The sequence below is a fragment of the Cheilinus undulatus genome, linkage group 3, assembly GCF_018320785.1.
Source record: "Cheilinus undulatus linkage group 3, ASM1832078v1, whole genome shotgun sequence".
Classification (NCBI taxonomy): domain Eukaryota; kingdom Metazoa; phylum Chordata; class Actinopteri; order Labriformes; family Labridae; genus Cheilinus; species Cheilinus undulatus.
In genome coordinates, this window is record NC_054867.1 from 15,291,570 (window position 1) to 15,310,427 (window position 18,858).

Below are 18,858 nucleotides of genomic sequence, written 5' to 3' on the forward strand. Positions count from 1 at the left end.
CGATACCCCTGATTTAGATGGACCCTATTAAAAGGACCCTGTTTATCACACCAGGGAGATTTTATACCTCTAATCAAACTGAAAGAAAATCTGACTTTTTTTGTTTTTACTTTGGAGAGATAAAGCCCATTACAGTGTAAATAAAACTTTTAAATTGTTGTGAATATTAACACTTTTTGCATTTTCATTTTCATTAATAAGTCTACAGTGGCAAAACCCTTTAATTGACTTTATAAATCTTTCATGGTCAATTCAGTTTGGCTTTTTTGACAACAACAAAAAAAATCCTTATGTAAAAGTGAAAACCAATTACTAAGTAGTGCCAACTAAATAATAAAATGTAATGATTTCATTTGGACCGATGAGATCAAAATGGCGCCTTTTGGCCATCGGACAAAACAAAAACACTATGTTTGGTGGTCGCATCACCAAAAACACACCAGACCCGCTGTGACGCATGACAATCAGTAAAGGGGGGGCTTTTAGAGCTCTGTTGCAAAAGACTGACGCAAAATAAGCCTAATGTTTATTGCAGAAAAACCAGGATAGGCTATTGGCTATGGGTGAAATTAACTATGACTTATGTGAAAATAAGTAATTTGGAGTACAGTTACTGTAGCTGTCGTTGGTTTAGGGATTTGAAAGACAGACTTTAAGGGGGAAACACAACTCCTGTTTTCAAAAGTAGGCTGTCTTACTAATGAGGAACCGTGCAACGTAACATGAATCTCATTTATACTTTACCAAAGTTCCTCTTTCAGTTTTCTGGTTACTTAAACAAAATACTCGGGGCAGCTGAGCCAGTTCTTCTTCACCTTGTTGTTGTTCTTTTTATTATTTGTACGCTGTTATTATAGTCACAGACGTCGTCAGCTTTTATTCTGAAAAACGCAAAGCGGAAGTGTAGTTTTGTTCTTTCCCATAAACCAGAAAGCCAGGTTCGTGAACACGATTATAGTCCGGTCTTCAGTGTCAGGCTGAGGCTGTCTCGGTCTGGACCGGCTGTATGGTGACCATGGTGACGGGGGCTGCAGTGCTGCTGCTCGGACTCGTCGTGTGCTCGTGCCGGGCAGAGTTCGCTCCACCAACACTGAATATCAGCCTTGACGATGATCCAGAGGTGCGATGGGCACCTCTTACGAAAGTCTTTGACGTAGACTTTCTGAACAAAGCTGCTGCAGAGATTATTGAGTAAGTGTTATACAGGTTAATTCCCTCATATCATGATGCTACATAATGGGGATTTGCTGTGAATTATGTAATCTATAAAGGATTTAATTAATGTGGGGATGCATTAAATATGTTCCTAAAGCCCGGCTTTACACGTAGCTGCTTTATTAACTTGATACTAATGTCATTATAACTTTTCAAGCATTGTCATTTGTAGCAAACATCACATAAATGATCATAATCAAGTGTCATAACTGCAGAGAGCAAAATAATTCTTTTGGGTTATGATAACATAATGCAAACATATTGTTTTTATTAGGTAAGTAACTTTTGGTTATGTGATCATTATGCAACTGTATCTTGTGGTATTAAAAACGGAACTTTTTTCCCTCTCAGCAAAACTGTTCCAAAATGGGTGCACCATGCCGTCAAACCAATTGTAATGGCTTTGGAAAAGTACATTCCCCAGCCATATGCAGGAGAGATCCGTGGCCTTGCAGAACACTTCGGAGGAAGTCTTTCAGATGTCATTATTCTCAACTTTGCCTATGAAGTGTCTGCGTATGTATGCTTAAAAATCTAATTAGACTCTTAATTTGTGTAGCGCCACATTGTGACAAACAAGTATTAAGGCAAACACTTTGTGTTTCCAGATTTTGCACCAGCATCATAACTCAAGATGTAAAGGGGAACTTATACCATGGCAGGAACCTTGACTATCCTCACTCTGTTTTGAGGGATATGACTGTCAACTTAGTTTTCCTTAAAAATGGAAAGGTATAATTTTTATTTAAAGCTAAATATTTGTATTTAATATATCTGTCAGATTTATCCAGAATCACCTTTCTGGTGAAATTAATGTATGTGAATGGATAGTTGACATCATTTCAAACTATTGATCACTGTTTATTATAAATCACTCAGGTGGCCTACTATGGAACTTCATTTGCTGGCTATGTTGGCCTGTGGACAGGACAGAGTCCGAACAAGTTTACTGTGTCTGGTGACCAGAGAGGTAAAGCCACATTCCTCAGTGCCATATTTGTTTTCTAACACTTAGTAGTCCCATTTGAATGTCTCTTTTGGGTTTCTGTTTGTGTGATCATCAGGCACAGATCGTTGGTATAACTGGTGGAAGAACGTGGTGTCTGCTTTTATCTATCGGAGATCCCCTGTTAGCTGGCTAGTAAGGGAGGTGAGTTAGTTACAGAAATTAGCATAATGAGGATTTTTTTCTCAATGAGGAAATGAAACTTCGTGTGATTAAATGCAACCTTTGCAGACACTGGAGGATGCAGAAAATTTCCAAGATGCAGTGATCCGTCTGTCAAAAATCCCACTCATCACTGGGGTGTATTACATTGTGGGTGGTGTGCGACCAGGGGAAGGGGCGGTCATTACCCGAGACCGCACCGGCCCGGCTGATATCTGGCCACTGGATCCTGTGAATGGAGAGTAAGAAGCTATAAATCTAGTCTGTATCTGGTTGTATATTGTAATAACTTCAATCAAGAATAACATTTTACTTTCTGTTCAAGGTGGTTCAGAGTGGAGACAAACTTTGACCACTGGCGTCCTTCCAAAGATCATCGAAGGTGAGTCATCTCACATGATAGATATGCAATAACACAGCTGTTACAGTGTTTTTGAACTGTTGTTTTATTTTATAGAGAAGCAGCAGTCATAGCACTGAATGCAACAGGCCAGGAGCACATAAACATGAAGACACTTTATCAGGCAAGTGTTGATCAATAAATCAAAATGTCAGAGGGCCAAAGTACACAGGATGTCACTGCATATTTCATATTCTCAGACAATGTAAAGATTTGTAACAGATTCTTGCTTCCAGGTTTTGTCGCTGTTTCCAGTGTGTAACGGGTAAGTAGCTGACTGTTCATTCATCACATGACTGTTATTGATGCTGAGATGGGCCAGTTTTGTGCATTCCAGTTCCTATTCCCTCAGCCCCACTTCAGCAAAATGCTGTCAATAGGCCTTTGTTTTAGACCATACCTCAACACATTGTAGGTAGCATATAGAGCAGCTAGTGCCCAAATTCAATTAAAACAGCCAAGGTGTTTAAAATAGTGAGAGCATGCTGTACAGACCAACAGACTTCATACATAACTATTGTTCATGCTTCTGTTTTAAAGAACAATTATACATAGCAATGCTTTCTGTGTTGATAATCCTCCAGAATAACAGTGTACACAACAACAATGAGTGCAGCAGTTCCCGAGGAGTACAGTACACATGTCTGGCAAAAGGTAATTATATTCCCTTGAATGCTTAAACCTAGCACAACAAGTAAGGAAATTTGTGTTTGGTAGATTATTTCTTCTAACAATGTTGTAATGTCTGTTTATTTCCCTTTTAAATGGTACTACATTTTAAGGAACATGCCTTTGCGGGATGAGCAGCAAAGCTGAGTTTGTCGTTTGTGACCTTGGAAAAAAATTGCCAATCTTCTCTGCCAATGCCAAACAGCTGATTCTACCATTAATTCTGGTTTGGTGGATTGGATGATTGAAGTCTGAAAAAACAGACAATTTATTCATTTAAAAAACAGGAGCATCAGTAGCATATGGAAGAACCAAACACAGCCACAACAGCCTGGTACCCCCTCCTCATGCTGGTCACCAGCCTGGTCACACACTGCTGTGGGATGGCATCCCATTCTTCAGCTAGCATTTGTCGCAAGTCAGCCAATGTGGTTGTGTTGGTCACAAGCTGATCCCACAAGTATTCAGTGGGGTTGAGTTCAGGACTGCTGGCTTGCCATTCTATCCGCTCCACTCCCAAATTCTAGAGCTAGTCTCTGATAAACCCTGAGCTGTGGGGGTGAGTGTTGTCATCTTGGAGCATAGAGTTCAGTCCCAGACTTTGAAAACATGGGGTTGCCACTGGTTGCAGAATCTCATCTTGATATCTGTCTGCATTGAGATTTCCTCCAATTATGGCAAGCTTTGGTTTTCCAGTGAGGGCGATGCCACCCCAAACCATCATACTGCCTCCACCAAAAGATGTTACTCTACAGGTGCAATAACCAGAACAGCGCTCTCTGTGACTTCTACACACTTGTACCCTACGGCACTCATTGCAGTTCCCCTGTCAGCCCTATGAGACTGAAGATTGGCCGCCTGCGGTCTGGTCTGGATTGTCTAGGCAGATGCAACTTGATTTTGTAGAACACCGGCTTTAAGTTGCCCTTATGTGCAGGCCTTATCCAGATCAGTCAAATGTGACATGCTGATTCATGGAGCAGGCACCGACTGACCATTGTAGCAGGGTCCATCTCCCAGGTGCTGACAATTGTATGACAATAGTATGTGTCTGCAGGGGTGTAGATCTAGGACGCATGTTTCCTGCTTGAGTTGACGCAACTTTGGCAGAAATTTAAAGTTTACCTGAACTACTTTTTGTGATATTATTAGTTTTTTCCCTTAATTTTATATCACTGTTTTATGCATGTTTAGTTGTGCAGGTACGTTTGTGTCCCCACTAACATTATGACTGCTTGCTAAGTACAGGCTATATAAGAATGTTTTTGGATACAGACTCTAAATTTTTACAAATTCCATAAATATATTTATGTCCTTAAAATAAATAAATGCCATTCCCAATACGAATTCCTTTACTTTTAGTTGTAATTTTTTTTTTTAGTCTAACAATTTTTTTCTAGCTTTATTTTTTTTAATCAAAACACCTCATTCTGAAGGACATTTTGTCCCTTCTCTCAAGAAAATTAAATTATATGTGTGTGTGTGTGTATATATATATATATATATATATATATATAATAAGTTATAAACCAAGCACTTTCAATGTGCCCATGTCTGATTTAAACACTTTTAAAGTCTTAAATCGCCCACCAAATTCACAGTCTTTTCCCAAACTTTTCTGTATTTTCCACTAAATTAAACACATATACAGATAAACAGAACATAAAGAACAGAACTGGGGGACAAGAGGGGAACAGGGCTTGCCAAAGGCTTCAGGGACTCCTGCGGGAGGCAGAAATGTAAGGGAACAATATTAAAAACAGAGCCACTGTTTAAAGTTAAACATTTACACATTGACAGTAATATATGATTTGATATAAGACAGACAAGGCTTTACTATATAATTTCAGATAACCAGACAGATCGTCACATGCATTAATCTTTGGAAATGTATGTACTGAATAGAATAAAGCTAAGAGCTTTGTACTTTTTACATCAACAGTAAATATATAAATAATACAGTTGGGCTTGGCAATACAGAGCCATGTTTTTACTGAAGAACTGTGAGCTACTGTTGGGCTGTTTGTTTTGCATGGCTGTAAGCTAGTGTTATTAGTTAGGGTAAAGTTAGCTAATTTTTAATGGCATTAGTTCCCTTAATACCAGTATTTTTATCTCATCAATAATGTTACACATTGTTACAATGTTAAAAAGATCAAACTTAACTCATGAAATAGTTCCACTTTGATTGTTATCCAGCGCTGTCGTGAATAGTAGCAATGCTCAAAAATGCTCATAAACAACACGCATATGCACAAGCGGGGTCCTAGATCTATGGTCCTGAATCTGTGACCCTTCTCAGTCAGGTGCCTGCCAGCACCTGGGGGTACCAGAAGCTCAAAACCAAAGTCAAACGCAAAAGTCAAATAATCTGTTTGGCACTGGCAGAGAAGATTTAGTAATTTTTTCATGTGCGCAACCCACATACTCAGCTCTGCTGCTCATCCCACAAATGCATGTTCCTTACAAGTGTGGCACCATTTAAAAGGGAAATAAACAGGCTTTCAAACAGTATAAGATTTATTGCCAAGAAGTATTGTTACAACAGAGACATTATGTACCAAACTCAAATTTGCTTACTTTTGTGCAAAGCGTGTATGTTTAATTCTAAAGAAGTAATAAAGCAATGATGATTTGATATATATCAGAGAAGATATTAGATGCTCACACACCCTTATTATTATCTTTCCAGGGCTGCGGAATAAACTGACAAAGAGCAGTCAACGTGCAGTTCGTTGCTGCAGTACTCATCTGTATCTGAACTTTAAACTCTTCACTAATCTGCAGGTTTCATGATAATGTGGAGATACTAAAGTAAATAATGAAAGGGGCTGGTTTTATTTTTTTAGAATGACAGTTCTTCATCACTTCTAATAAAAATTACATTTTCTAAACCTTTTTTCATGTGGATCTGCAATTTATATGCCAACTTTTTCAAGCTGACTTATCAGAAGTTACATTTTATGTTAATTTTGGTGTTTTTCTGCCTCTATTGTCCATAAGGAGAGAGGACAGAAAGAGAGGTGTAACATGGGGGAAAGGAGCCACAGGATAGATTTACACCCTGCCCACCTGCATTGAAAATAAAATCCTCTGCAATCGGGGTGCATGGACACAACCACTAGGCTACAGGCACCCCAGTGATAATTTCTGAAGGGGGAAAGGGCACTGTAATACAGAAGAACTTCAAATATGCTGAGGGAAACAAAGCAAACTTGATTCCTTTTATTCTAACCAGTTAATTATCCCCTTGTCCTATAATTAGGGTTCCTAAATTTCAACATCAAGAGTTTTAAAAATGCAGGCAAGATGCAAAAGAAATGTGAAAATAGAAGGGACTGCTTGTGCCACAAACACTTAGGCCAAATGAAGAAATCAAAGGACTACAGGTTGGCCATTCATTTTTTTTTTTTTTTTTTTTGTCATTTTGACAGTATGCAATTCTTTATTCTTTATAGTCCTGCAGTCATAAACTATTTCATTAAGTGATTCTAATCAGGATTTGTAGAAAAAACAACACCCTGTAACAATAATGCATCCACAATAAAAGTATCCCTTTTCTCCTGATTTTGGAGAGTGAAACTTCACCATTTCTTTCCTTCTTTAACCAGTTTTAAAAACTGTACTGCCTTAACTTCTTACTTTTGGGCAAAAGGGCCTTAAAGAAAGTATCAGTCAAACAATACAACATTACCAACCTATTACAGCAAATCAAAGCAGGATTACTTGTTATGTAAGCTAAGTACCTATTTTTCTAAACCCATTACGCACATAATTATATCACCAGTTTGTGTTAACATCATTTTCAGTTTGACATAACCCTGTTAAGCCTAAAAATAGAACAAATCACGAAAGAAAATAGATGTTTGGTGGACCATGTAATGCAGGGCTTAGTACTGAATTGATATAGAAAACTGAATTTAGACATCAGGATTTCTTTTAAAGGGGCTGCATGTGTTGTGCCACTCAGTACTGGGAGTAGATTAATGAGAATAAAAATGTTTCGTTTTTACTTAAGTATCGGCCTGAAACAACAACAATGAAAAACTGAAGGGGGTCTAAATACTTTCTGAATGCACGGTCTGAATGATAAATCCCTTTTCATTCATCACAGACTGTCATTAGTGGTCTTTGGTTGGTCCAGGATTGTCACTGCAGGTAAGCCTGTATGATTGGTTCTCTCTTTGTTGTTGTGAATGATCAAGTGTTCTATGTAGGTTTGGTTTAGTAAATAACCTTACAGTATCCTTAAATGTTGCACAAGACCGTCTGTCTGGACAGTCAACTCCTTTATCTTTGTATAGCACATACTTTTGCTGTTTAACACGTAACAAGTATTTGACTGGTTAACTAATGGTGTATAGCAACTATTGTGGTAATAGTGTAACAGGTTTTACTGGTAAAAACCCCAATAATAAGTTAAACAGAAACAAACTTAAGGTACAAAAGAGAACAGCTCAAAGTACGAGGTGTAAATGCATCCTCATGATGCAGCTGGCGCCATTGTTCTCAGAGAGTTCACACTAGGTGAGCTTCTTCCTGTACTCAGGTAAAGGGATCTGTTCCTTTAAAGCGCTTGGCGTTGATGTTTAATGACGTGGCGGGTTTCTACCGAACAGTTAAAGTTTTAAACGCATTTCTAATCCCTATAAACATCACAACTTACTTGCAAAAGAAATCTATTCCTGATGTGGTACTCGAGGTTGGTTGGGGTCTAACCTGGTGTCACTGCGCGCGCTCCCGCTACGCTCGAGCCCTCGCGGTGAGCACCAGGACCAGCGGCACTTGTCTGCAGATCACATGATGTGACAAAGCAAGTCGCTACTTCCTGTTTAGCGTGCTTTCTAGTTCACATCCAGACGGCCGCAGACAGTGCGACTACTGTACCATCCAAGATGCTGGCCCTCATAAACAGGCTTTTAGACTGGTTCAGGTCCCTGTTCTGGAAAGAGGAGATGGAGCTAACACTGGTGGGACTGCAGTACTCCGGGAAAACCACGTTCGTCAACGTGATTGCAGTAAGTAGCTAGCAAGCACTGTCAGTCTGGGCCCAGGCTACTACCGGGGAATGTTTTCTTGAATATGTTACAAATTTAATGGGATTGACGCAGCATTTATGGCTTATTATCTAAGAATTTATATAGTTGATTGCTTGACTCGACGGTGCTGTTCCCCTACAATAACACAGCTCTGTGTAACCAGAGCTGGTTTGTCTCAGTTGTTTAGCAGGCTAGAATGACGAAGTTCTTGGTATGACTCTGCGCCTACTTATGAAAGCAGTCATGTGAATGGACTTGTCATTGCTCAGTGATAGCTACCGGTGTGTCAACATCAAGGCTATGTTGACAACACAGACAACTTGTTAACTTTGTAAACACTAGACTTGTCTACGTCATGTAGCCAGGGTGAGTTTATCAGACGAGGCCTGAAGTCACGGCAGACAAAGGTTGTAGGCTGTTTAATTATTCTAACAGATTATTAGGAAAATGTTATTATAATCTGATATATATTGGGGTTTTGGGATTATTTTCTGTGTTGTAGTTCTGTTTCTGTCTTTGTCTCTGTTGACAGACCACTCAATGGTTTAGAAATTAGCTAAGCTATAATTATAGTATGCCTTATCGTCGACAGGGAGCTACATACTAAATAGTATGTGCTTAAGGTAAGCTAACTCCTGTGTTTATTACACAGGTAGCACTATTTCTTACTGACATGGTCATCTGTAATTAGGTTAAAAGAAACCTACAGCCACTGTAAAGGCTGTCAGGATCAGCCTGTACACAGGTGACACAGCAAAGGCTTTCAGAGTCAACAACCATGTTTCATATACCGCTATGCTTATTAGATTACCAGGCAGGGTGGGTATGATAATGCTGTAGGTAGTGAATTCCAGGGCAGTTTACACTGGCTTTAGAGTTAGGTGACCCCACCTTTAGGATTATGTTGCATCTAAAGCCTTAGGAATGTTAAGGTTCCTAAGCACCACTTGGCTGAAAGCATGACTGGACATTATTGTATGCTGATGTAGTAGTGGCATCATCTAAGTATAACTCATGAAATTACATACAAGCATTCAGCTACAGATACCAAACTAGGGCTGGGCAATCTGGACCAAAGAAAGAAGAAGAAATAACAAATAGTGGTCATGATAAGGGATGCACCAATACCAGTATTGGATATCAATGCCAATACTAGGTTTAAGCACTTGTACTTGTACTCATTAAACATTTGAGGTACTGTCCTCAGTATGAAGCATGATGTCATCTTCTCATTATGTGAGTATATAGTCAAGTTGAAACCATGTCTGCTGATATTTTAACATAAATGGGAATGAGAAAAGTAGAGGAGAATAAAAGTACCTACTCATAAACTCTCGAGAGGAGAGATGAAGACCATCTGATGAAAATAAATAAACATCAATATAATTTTAAGAACAGTGATGGTATTATTATTAAGTACTCATATTTACTTGGTATCAGTGAATACCCAAATGTCATGCACACTTGTACTTGGTCTGGAAAAATGTGGTGCGGTGGCATCTCTGTCATAATACCATGATTACTAACTTGGATATAAGTGTAGTGAAAATCAACTTATTGTAAAACCTGTTGATATCACAAAAACAAAATATAGACAGATATTTTTTTTTACCATCAATAATTGCAGAAAAATCTACACACTGTTTAATTTATAGAATGGAGCAAGAAACATTGGCAATGTTTCCATATATTATGGTTGTCAGCATTTCCCACTCTCTTAAATACCGTGTGTTTTAAAAAAAGATACACTTTCCTTTATTACACTGATAAGTGGTATCAAAAGTTACTGAAACATTCTGATCTTTAGTCATACTTTTGACCCAAAAGGAGAGAGCACTGGCTGAGAATTACAAAGACATTGGCAAAATTTTGGAAAAGTGGGTGGAACTGGTGAAGAATGAGGGTCTCCACCCATGAGTTTCACCCATTTTTCCAGTTTCCAGTTTAGACAGTGTGCAAGAGATTGCTTGTGACTTGTGATAATCCAATAAATCACCAGTGTCTAGGGCTTCTGTTTTCGTTGCTGTTGAATCACAGGCATCAGTGCCATTAAATTTGTTCTAGTAATATAAAAACTCCTCATAGGATGAATAAAACGATTCCCAATCCTATTTCTAAACATTTCAAAAGATTATCTCGTGGTCAATAAGCATGTCACTGTAAGTGTTTTTTGTTTTAAACCAGTCTTCCCAAAATTTACGGTGCTGCAGCCCAATTTGCGACCTGAAACTCTTCTGGGGCCCGCCAAAACCCTCCTACAGACATAACACGAGAGAAATATTTAGCTCTATTTAGAATGATATTGTGTCATTAATAGGGAATTTCAGTGCAAATGCTTTGCTCTCAGACACTAACATTACTCAGAAAGTGTTTGTAGGGTCACAAAGTACAATTATTGAGCCACTGACATTTATTTTAATCAGGCAAAAGTCACTTTAATTTTCTTTTCTAATATTTATCTCTGTGAATGTATTTACGGGGCCCAGCAAATTCTTCCCAAGTAGCATTAATGTGTCACAGGGCACTAATCAAATCTTAAAATTAAGAGGTGAGCAGCATAGTGGAATTTTAACATTGTCACCAGTTAATCCAACATAGGGCTGGGCAATCAATTGCAAATTCGATTAAATCGCAATTTGGCATGCTGCAGTTGTCAAATCGCAGAGAGTGCAATATTTCTTCAACCTGAAAAGTGTCATAATACCAGTTTGATATGATCTTTTTTATGCTTTACACATTGTTCAAACATTGAAGTGTCTTTCTTATTGTTAATATTATTTTTTTTTACAAAAATCCTACTTATCTTTCTTATGCATTTATTTCCTTCATCAAAATGAGAATAATATGAGAAAAGGTCATCCCCTTCAATATAGCAATTGATATCAAATTGTCTATACATGCCAAAATCTCAATAAGATATTTTTTCTTAATTGTTTGTCTCTAGTTTAACTTATTTTATATTATGCTTGTTATAATATAGATATATAATATGATTTCTTGCTTATGTTTGTTGAACAACACATAAAACGAAGAACCTAAATAATCACATATTAAATCGCAATCGCAATATTGCGGGAAAAAAATTGCAATTAGATTATTTTCACAAATCGTTCAGCCCTATTCCAACACCAGTTCTACCTGGACACTGGCTGTGTACATTAGACAAAATTACTGATTAAAAGGTGACAAGTTAAAACTTCTGGATGTGTTTTCTGACTTTTTAAATAACATTTCATCAAGTATCTTTTGATCATTAAAAACACAAATTAAATTTCTAAAATTTAAATGATATTAAGTTATTGTAAATGACCTCTCGTGCCCACCTACAGTACCTCTTGGGCCCTTCGGTGGGCCCTGGCCCACACTTAAGGAAGCACAATCTTCTTGCTGAGCATTAGCCCTGCCATGTTTTTTAATTTTTTTGAAATTTAAATCAACAAAAACTATATCGAGACAAACAATATTGTCTTACCCTATGTCTCATTTGAGAATATGATGATATATCTCACAACCAGCCCAACCGGAGATTCCTTGTAATGAAATCATATCTTATTTAATTAAAACCAGAATGATTCTCAGTGGACTTAGATCATCTTGTGACTTCTGAATTAGATGAATACTGTGTAGACCTGAATGTCTGGATAGATTTATATATGGATGTACTGATTGACAACATAATGTCCTTACACAGCCTGAAGGAATTAAATGATACTGTCCCTCCATACTATGCAACATAAAAAAGGACTGGTTATATAAATGTACATTTAATTATTCACATCATCTTATTTGTTTTAATAGCAATGTAACATGCAGTATTCACCGACATGAAAACTTGTGTTGCCCTCTTCCAGTCTGGCCAGTTCAGTGAAGACATGATCCCCACGGTGGGTTTCAACATGCGAAAGGTCACTAAAGGCAATGTGACAATAAAGGTAAATGAATTTTACACAATACCATAATCAGGTTTTAGTGTTATATTCTGCTTATATTTGTTTATAACCATATTGTGAATTTTTATTTTTGTTTTAACCTCAGATATGGGACATAGGTGGACAGCCCCGCTTCAGAAGCATGTGGGAGCGCTACTGTCGAGGAGTCAATGCTATCGTGTAAGTTTTTCTCTATATTAAACCAAGTTGCCTTTTTGATGTACCACAGACAGTTTCCTGAAGTTTTTGATGATCAGTGGAAATCGTTTGCATGTAATTCAATCCGTTTTCAGTATGCTGTTGTATGTTTAAGCTTCTCTCCTTATAATTACATCCTTCACAAGAGGAAGCATATGGAGGAATGTTTTTTCCAAAGACTCTAGTTGTATTTTAGTGGAACAGAGATTTTGTTGCTGCATCATTTTATTAAGATTTTCTGTCTATTTGCAGTTACATGGTGGATGCTGCAGACAGAGAGAAGATAGAAGCTTCCAGAAATGAACTGCACAACCTTTTAGACAAACCACAGCTACAAGGAATTCCTGTAAGAGGCCAATAGTAATCTTTGGGCCAAAAGCCCATGATGTTACAGCTGTAATGAGGTTCATCACATTGATTTTTAAGGCTCTTGTGACTCTGGTCACAAGCACTAATTAAACTTACATTTGGTAATCATGGCAGCTAATGGGTACCACTGGCTCAGGCTCGATGACATTAAAAGAAGTGGTCACTGAATCTTAGCCAAGATTTTTTTTAATGAGTCTTCAGTATCTCAGCTTGGGTGATAATTGACCTATAAAGGTTTTCCATGCTGACTAGATAGGCTGCTGAGATTTGACTTTACACTGTTTATTTTGTCTTAAAAGGATGTAGAGAGATAATCTCAAGGCTCATTTCCACTTAGGTATGCATTTGGAGGCAAGTCAAGCAGAAGTCCAGTCATTTCTTTTGGAATCTCTTTGATACTTAATGTTCCTGTGAAACTCCTCTCCATAATGTTTTCATCCAGAATATTCCAGATAAAGATTAAAAATTAAACTTTTGAGGGGATTTTGGAGGGATTGTGTGATAGTGTGTGCTAGCTTAGCTGACAGGCTATTTCCTTTGATTCCTTTGAGTGTGAAGTGAGTCTGTAGGAATAACAAGAACTTGTTGATCTAGTTTTACCAAGCTGTAAATCTGTCATGTTGTCCTTCTAAAATACATTATATACACTCAAGCGTGGAAAGTAACTAATTACATTTCCTCAAAATTACTGTAATTGAGTAGTTTTTTGGGGTGCTTATACTTTTTTTGAGTACATTTTGAAATCGGTACTTTTACTTCTACTTAAACACATTTTACACAGCTGCTCCACGTAGCAAAAAATAAGTGTTGATATCTCAGGGTTAATTATTTCTGAGTTGATTTTAACCCAGGAAGTGTTAATTCATCTCCATGATGGTTTTGATCCATCAGTGTTAGTTCAGCTGGTGAACTGTGGTTGTTTTTGAAGTGAGATGCATTTGCACCATGGGTGAGGTTATCCACTGAGTTAAGAGTTTCCATCTGTGACTTTAGGTGCTACTAAAGTATCACAGTGGGTTTGTTTCATCAGTATGCATTGCCTTGCTATGAAGTTGACTCTTTGCTGTATTCTTGCCATACCACAGATTTTCAAGAGTAACTGCAGCTCGGTCAAACTGTGAAGTATTTTAACACTTTCAAACATGTAGCTTAACTATATGTAGTGTGGACCAATATACAGTAGACAGTTTGTTAAATTTAACTATGCATGAGCTCAATTAACACTGTTGATTTTGCTTTGTTTTAATTTATCATAAATCAGATCAAACATCATATTTTATTGTACAACTACTCAGTAGCTACTTAGTATTTAAAATACACTTTAAATGAAATACTTATTTTAGATTTGTGTAGATTTATAAACCTGTACTTTTCTGTTACTTTAGTCAGATTTATCAGAGTAACTTTACTTTTACTTACACGCAACAGCCTTTTTCCCACCTCTGGTCACATCTATTAGTTTGATATGGAATACAGTCTGTATGTTGTGTAGTTAGTTAGTTAGTTATAAATTTAGGTAAGAAGGTAGAGGGTGTGAAAAGGCCAAAACAAGTAAGCAAAAATATGTTGCTAGAATTCAAGCAAAACCATTGGTTCAGCCAGTGCATCATTTTAAATGAAATATTTTGCAAAATGTGCTTCGTTTATGGCAGGCCAACATCCTTGCCTTAAAAAGGGGGAAACCAGGCACTCCAAACATGAAAAAAATGTATTTAAAAAAAAAAAAAAAAGGAAGAAAATACTTCCTTCCTCATTTCTTTAACATTTTTCATGTTTGGGGTGCCTGGTTTTCTCTTTTTCTCTTTTGTTGCAACGTAATATTTGTCCTGTTTTTGTCCCATTAATTCTCAAACACATTTTCTAAACCTCTGAGTGGCAGAGTGGCAAATTAGCCTCCCTCTTGACTGCAAGAACTGTCTTTTAGGTTTCTATCCATCTGTAAAGAATTGCACTTCCCCATGTTGAACACTTGGAGGCATCATTCATTTATATTTACAGACCAACAAAAATTGAAACAAGACATCAGGGCGAAGGAAAGTCCTTCTAGTTGTCTGACTGAGCTGTGTGATAATGTTGATACATTGCCTTGTGGGTATTCATCATTTCTTTACTGTGTCATACATGTTTTAAGGTTCTAGTTCTGGGTAACAAGCGAGACCTTCCCAACGCACTCGATGAGAAGCAGCTCATTGAAAAAATGTAAGGCACTCAAGAATTTTGTGTTTCTGTTGATAATCCTTCACAAACATCAGCGATTTCTTCACTCTCCAATATTTAGGAGTGACAATAATAACAAGTCTATGATTAATTAGTAACATATGGGTCTTTCCTTCAACTTTCTGATCATAAGTTCTGATTTTAGTTCAAATTTACTGTTTTACAAAAAACAGAAAAAAATGTAAAACACATTATTTTTTCTTGATTAAGATACCAAATAATAGTTGATTTTTACAGTCATACCATTACCAGCTGCACTGTACTCTCCTGATCATAATACTTCAACAAAAATGGGCCTGCTGCATCTGAAGTGGTCCCTGTGGTCTTAATCCAGTCAAAGACTTAATCCAAACAAATCATTATATTAGCCTAAGCTTCTGAAGATTGCGGCAAAAATACAAATAATAGCAACTTTTACATATTTTATATATTAACAGGCTTTGTAAGTTTAAAATCCATGTAGGTAATGCAGCATTTTACAATAAAAGCAAGTACAGGAGGTGGAATGGTATGGTGGCATTAACTTGAACAGCCTTTCCCAAATGTTAGTCTGCTACGCCCCATTTTGAGTACTGAAAGACTTCTGGGCTCCATCAAAACCTTTATTAAACCTTGACATAAAATTAAAAGTATGTATCTTCTTACTTTTTTTCATGAACAGATGATTTCAAGAAAATGCCCGGTTTTCAAAGACATTAATGCCACAAGAAAACTTTGGTGTAGCTAGCAGCATTTATTTTGTTTAAACAGGCATCTGCAAAGTCACCACTATTTTCTTTTCTTTTAATCTCTTAAGATGTAGGTCATGACTCCATAAACTCTTTACCAGTGATGTTAGTGCAGCATAGTTGAATGTTTAATGGAGCATCACCAGTTAACTCAGCACCAGTCAAACTCTGACACCCACTCTGTACATCACACAAATAAATATTGAAAGGGTGATGTGTTAGTTAGATACTCTGCATTTTTTACTTTCTTGGACTTTCAAAAAACATTTTAATATGTTTTCAAGTATTTTATGATCATTTAAAACTTGATTTTAATCTTTAAATCTATGTTTATGGTTAAAAGGCCTCGCACGGCCCACCCACAGTACCTACAGGGCCCATCAGTGGGCCTGGCACTCACTTTGGGAAGCACCTAGAAAAGTAAACATTAATGGAAAATGAATTTAACCAAAGTTAATGGTTTCACTAATCAAATTAACGTCCACAATAAACATAATTAAAAACTTTTATGTCATTGCCAGCAAATAACGATTGACTTTTGTTAAGCTTTCAGTGTTTGTACGATTTACACATTTTTCAAAATTTGACTTTGTATTTTCCATGCACCCTTACAGGAATCTATCTGCCATTCAGGACCGAGAGATCTGCTGCTACTCTGTCTCCTGCAAAGAGAAAGACAATATAGGTGAGGAACAGATCCAAGTTTAGATACTTCTACACCAGTCATTGTGTTGGACAGTAGAAACAGTAGACTCAGTCCCTCTGAGGTCACAAAAATGTCCACATTGTTTCCTCTCTTCAGATATCACACTGCAGTGGCTCATCCAGCATTCAAAGTCACGGAGAAGCTGAAAGTGAAGTCCCCCATTTGCAGCTATGGCCTCAGCCCCCCCTAATGGTCATGGGTCCTCAACAGCCATCCCTTTCACTGCCTCTGTGAAGTAATCCAGCTCTCTGCTCACTACCATCTCTAACTGCGCCACCCCAGTACACTACCATAGATGTGTAGCCCCTGTACAGCACTACCGCCACCCCAACTGTCTGGAGCCTTGAAAATTTGTGTCACTGCTGTGCTGAAAGGTGGATTGTCCATACCCATCAAGCCTTATCTATCGCACGTCATAGCGAACATGCTATCTGTCTGTGTACATCAAGGATTTTTTTTCTCCTTACAACACAAGTATCTAATGATGTTACAGTGCAATGCACCCTGGCTACACTAGGATGAAGCTCCTCTAAACCCCTATTCTTTTGTCTGTCAACTCTCGGTGTTTCTGTGACAAGGTTGTGATTGTAGATTTAACCATGACTTGCCAAATAATGATGGTTGCTCATGCTAATGCCTTCAGTTCCTGAAAAACTCATAGATAATGTAGCCTGCATTTTATTTGCTGGCGTATGAAAGTATCTATTTTCTTAAGTGACTTAAATTAACGTTTACACAAAACATAATGATACGTAGAAGGGGAGACTAAAGTGATTGTGTCTGAGGCAAAATCCTAAAATAGTTCAGCAAAATTTCAAGTGCCTTTGGCGAAGTGAGTACTCCAACCAGATATTGCCCAATGCAACTTAAACCCCACTTGGTAACGACTCAATATAAATCACTTTACTGCATCTAACACCACCCCTTTGACAATCTTTTATGTTTATAATCACATAAATGAATTATGATGTCCAAGGAAAAACCATGAATGAAGTGATGAATGATAGGGTTGTAAGGCTAATGAGAAATGTTACATTTAGTTTGGTTGAAGGGTAATTTGAATGCTGTTTCACTTGTAGCCTGTGACTATTTATGTAGCTTGAAATGTAGGCGTACTTGCTTGCAGCTCTCAGGTTGTTGGTGGATTTAAAAAAAAGTCTCAACACTTATGGGTGTGCCCTAGTGCTTGATTTTTAATCTTTGTGTTGTTTGGCTTGGATAAAAGAAAGCCAGTGTTAGTCATGATGACTGCGCTCCAAGAAAACAGAAGACAGCCTAATGTTTCAAAGCACTGGATACTTGATGTCATCCATGCCTTGCCACACATTTTTCTGTTTCCTGATGTTTTTGTTAAAAACCCTCACAGTCAGGGATCAAGGCTGTCTCTAAAAAGCGATACACAGATCAACCCCTCTTTTCCTCTCAGCAACACGACAATGATTTCTCACAGGATTGACCATTGTATAGTTATCTGCTACCTGCTTGGCCAGTGCATTTAATCAGTTTGATTTCTTTTCCATGTGTGAGTGTTGCTGGATCAGGGCTACAATACTGTACGAAGGCCTTCATGGCTTCTACATTTCACTGTAATGTCTATAAAATCCACCACACGCCCTCTGTTATCTCACGTCGTTCTGTGTCTGTTGGTGATCGTCGTAATCCTAAATGTTAATTTTGGGACCACAGCGGCAGCAGTGAGGGGCTGTAAAATGTGGGTGACTGTGTGGGAAATTTGGGGAAAGCTTTGTTACTTGTGTAATAATATAGCCTATTTGCAATTTGTATGTGCATGTGCTGAATTTATTCACATTCAATTGCAGACTTTGTACATAAGAAGTTAGCATTTTTATTCCAACAAATGCTCCCGTAGATGTCATGTATTCTTCCCCTGTGATTGCTAATAAATTTGTTTTTATTTTTAAGGATTTCATGTGTGGTGTCCAATTTCCTTGAAATGTTGTTTGTTTAGTTTTTCCCCACCAGGTGGCAGCAGAGAACTTCCAAGGACAGAAGTCTCAGGGTATCCATGAACCCTCTTTTTTGTGGTGATGATGGCAGAAAGTAGAACTTTAGAGCCACACTAATTACATATCTTAAAGGACTCTATGACAGCTGCCGTCTGTTGTCCTGATAGTTCTGTCAAGCATTCTCATTCATGGAGAATTTCATCATTGCGCACATCAGGCTACTCACCTGAACCCTCCCTTACCATTCTCTCTA

At 37.7% G+C, this 18,858-nt stretch overlaps 2 protein-coding genes across 2 annotated transcripts; both read left to right on the forward strand.

The window, feature by feature from the left end:
• The first annotated feature begins 779 nt into the window (after positions 1–779).
• LOC121507025 (N-acylethanolamine-hydrolyzing acid amidase-like) lies at positions 780–6,350 on the forward strand. Its single transcript, XM_041783145.1, has 11 exons — positions 780–1,191; positions 1,567–1,731; positions 1,824–1,947; positions 2,095–2,185; positions 2,280–2,365; positions 2,453–2,625; positions 2,709–2,765; positions 2,841–2,907; positions 3,020–3,048; positions 3,368–3,437; positions 6,145–6,350. The coding sequence occupies exons 1-11, from the start codon at positions 1,007–1,009 to the stop codon at positions 6,160–6,162; spliced, it is 1,065 nt and encodes a 354-aa protein (XP_041639079.1). The 5' UTR covers positions 780–1,006; the 3' UTR covers positions 6,163–6,350.
• Positions 6,351–8,247: 1,897 nt separating this feature from the next.
• arl8bb (ADP-ribosylation factor-like 8Bb) lies at positions 8,248–18,563 on the forward strand. The gene is made up of 7 exons (XM_041783002.1): positions 8,248–8,470; positions 12,343–12,423; positions 12,527–12,600; positions 12,871–12,964; positions 15,119–15,186; positions 16,547–16,617; positions 16,735–18,563. Exons 1-7 carry the CDS (start codon positions 8,348–8,350, stop codon positions 16,782–16,784), a joined length of 561 nt encoding a protein of 186 aa, XP_041638936.1. The 5' UTR covers positions 8,248–8,347; the 3' UTR covers positions 16,785–18,563.
• The last annotated feature ends 295 nt before the right edge of the window (positions 18,564–18,858 follow it).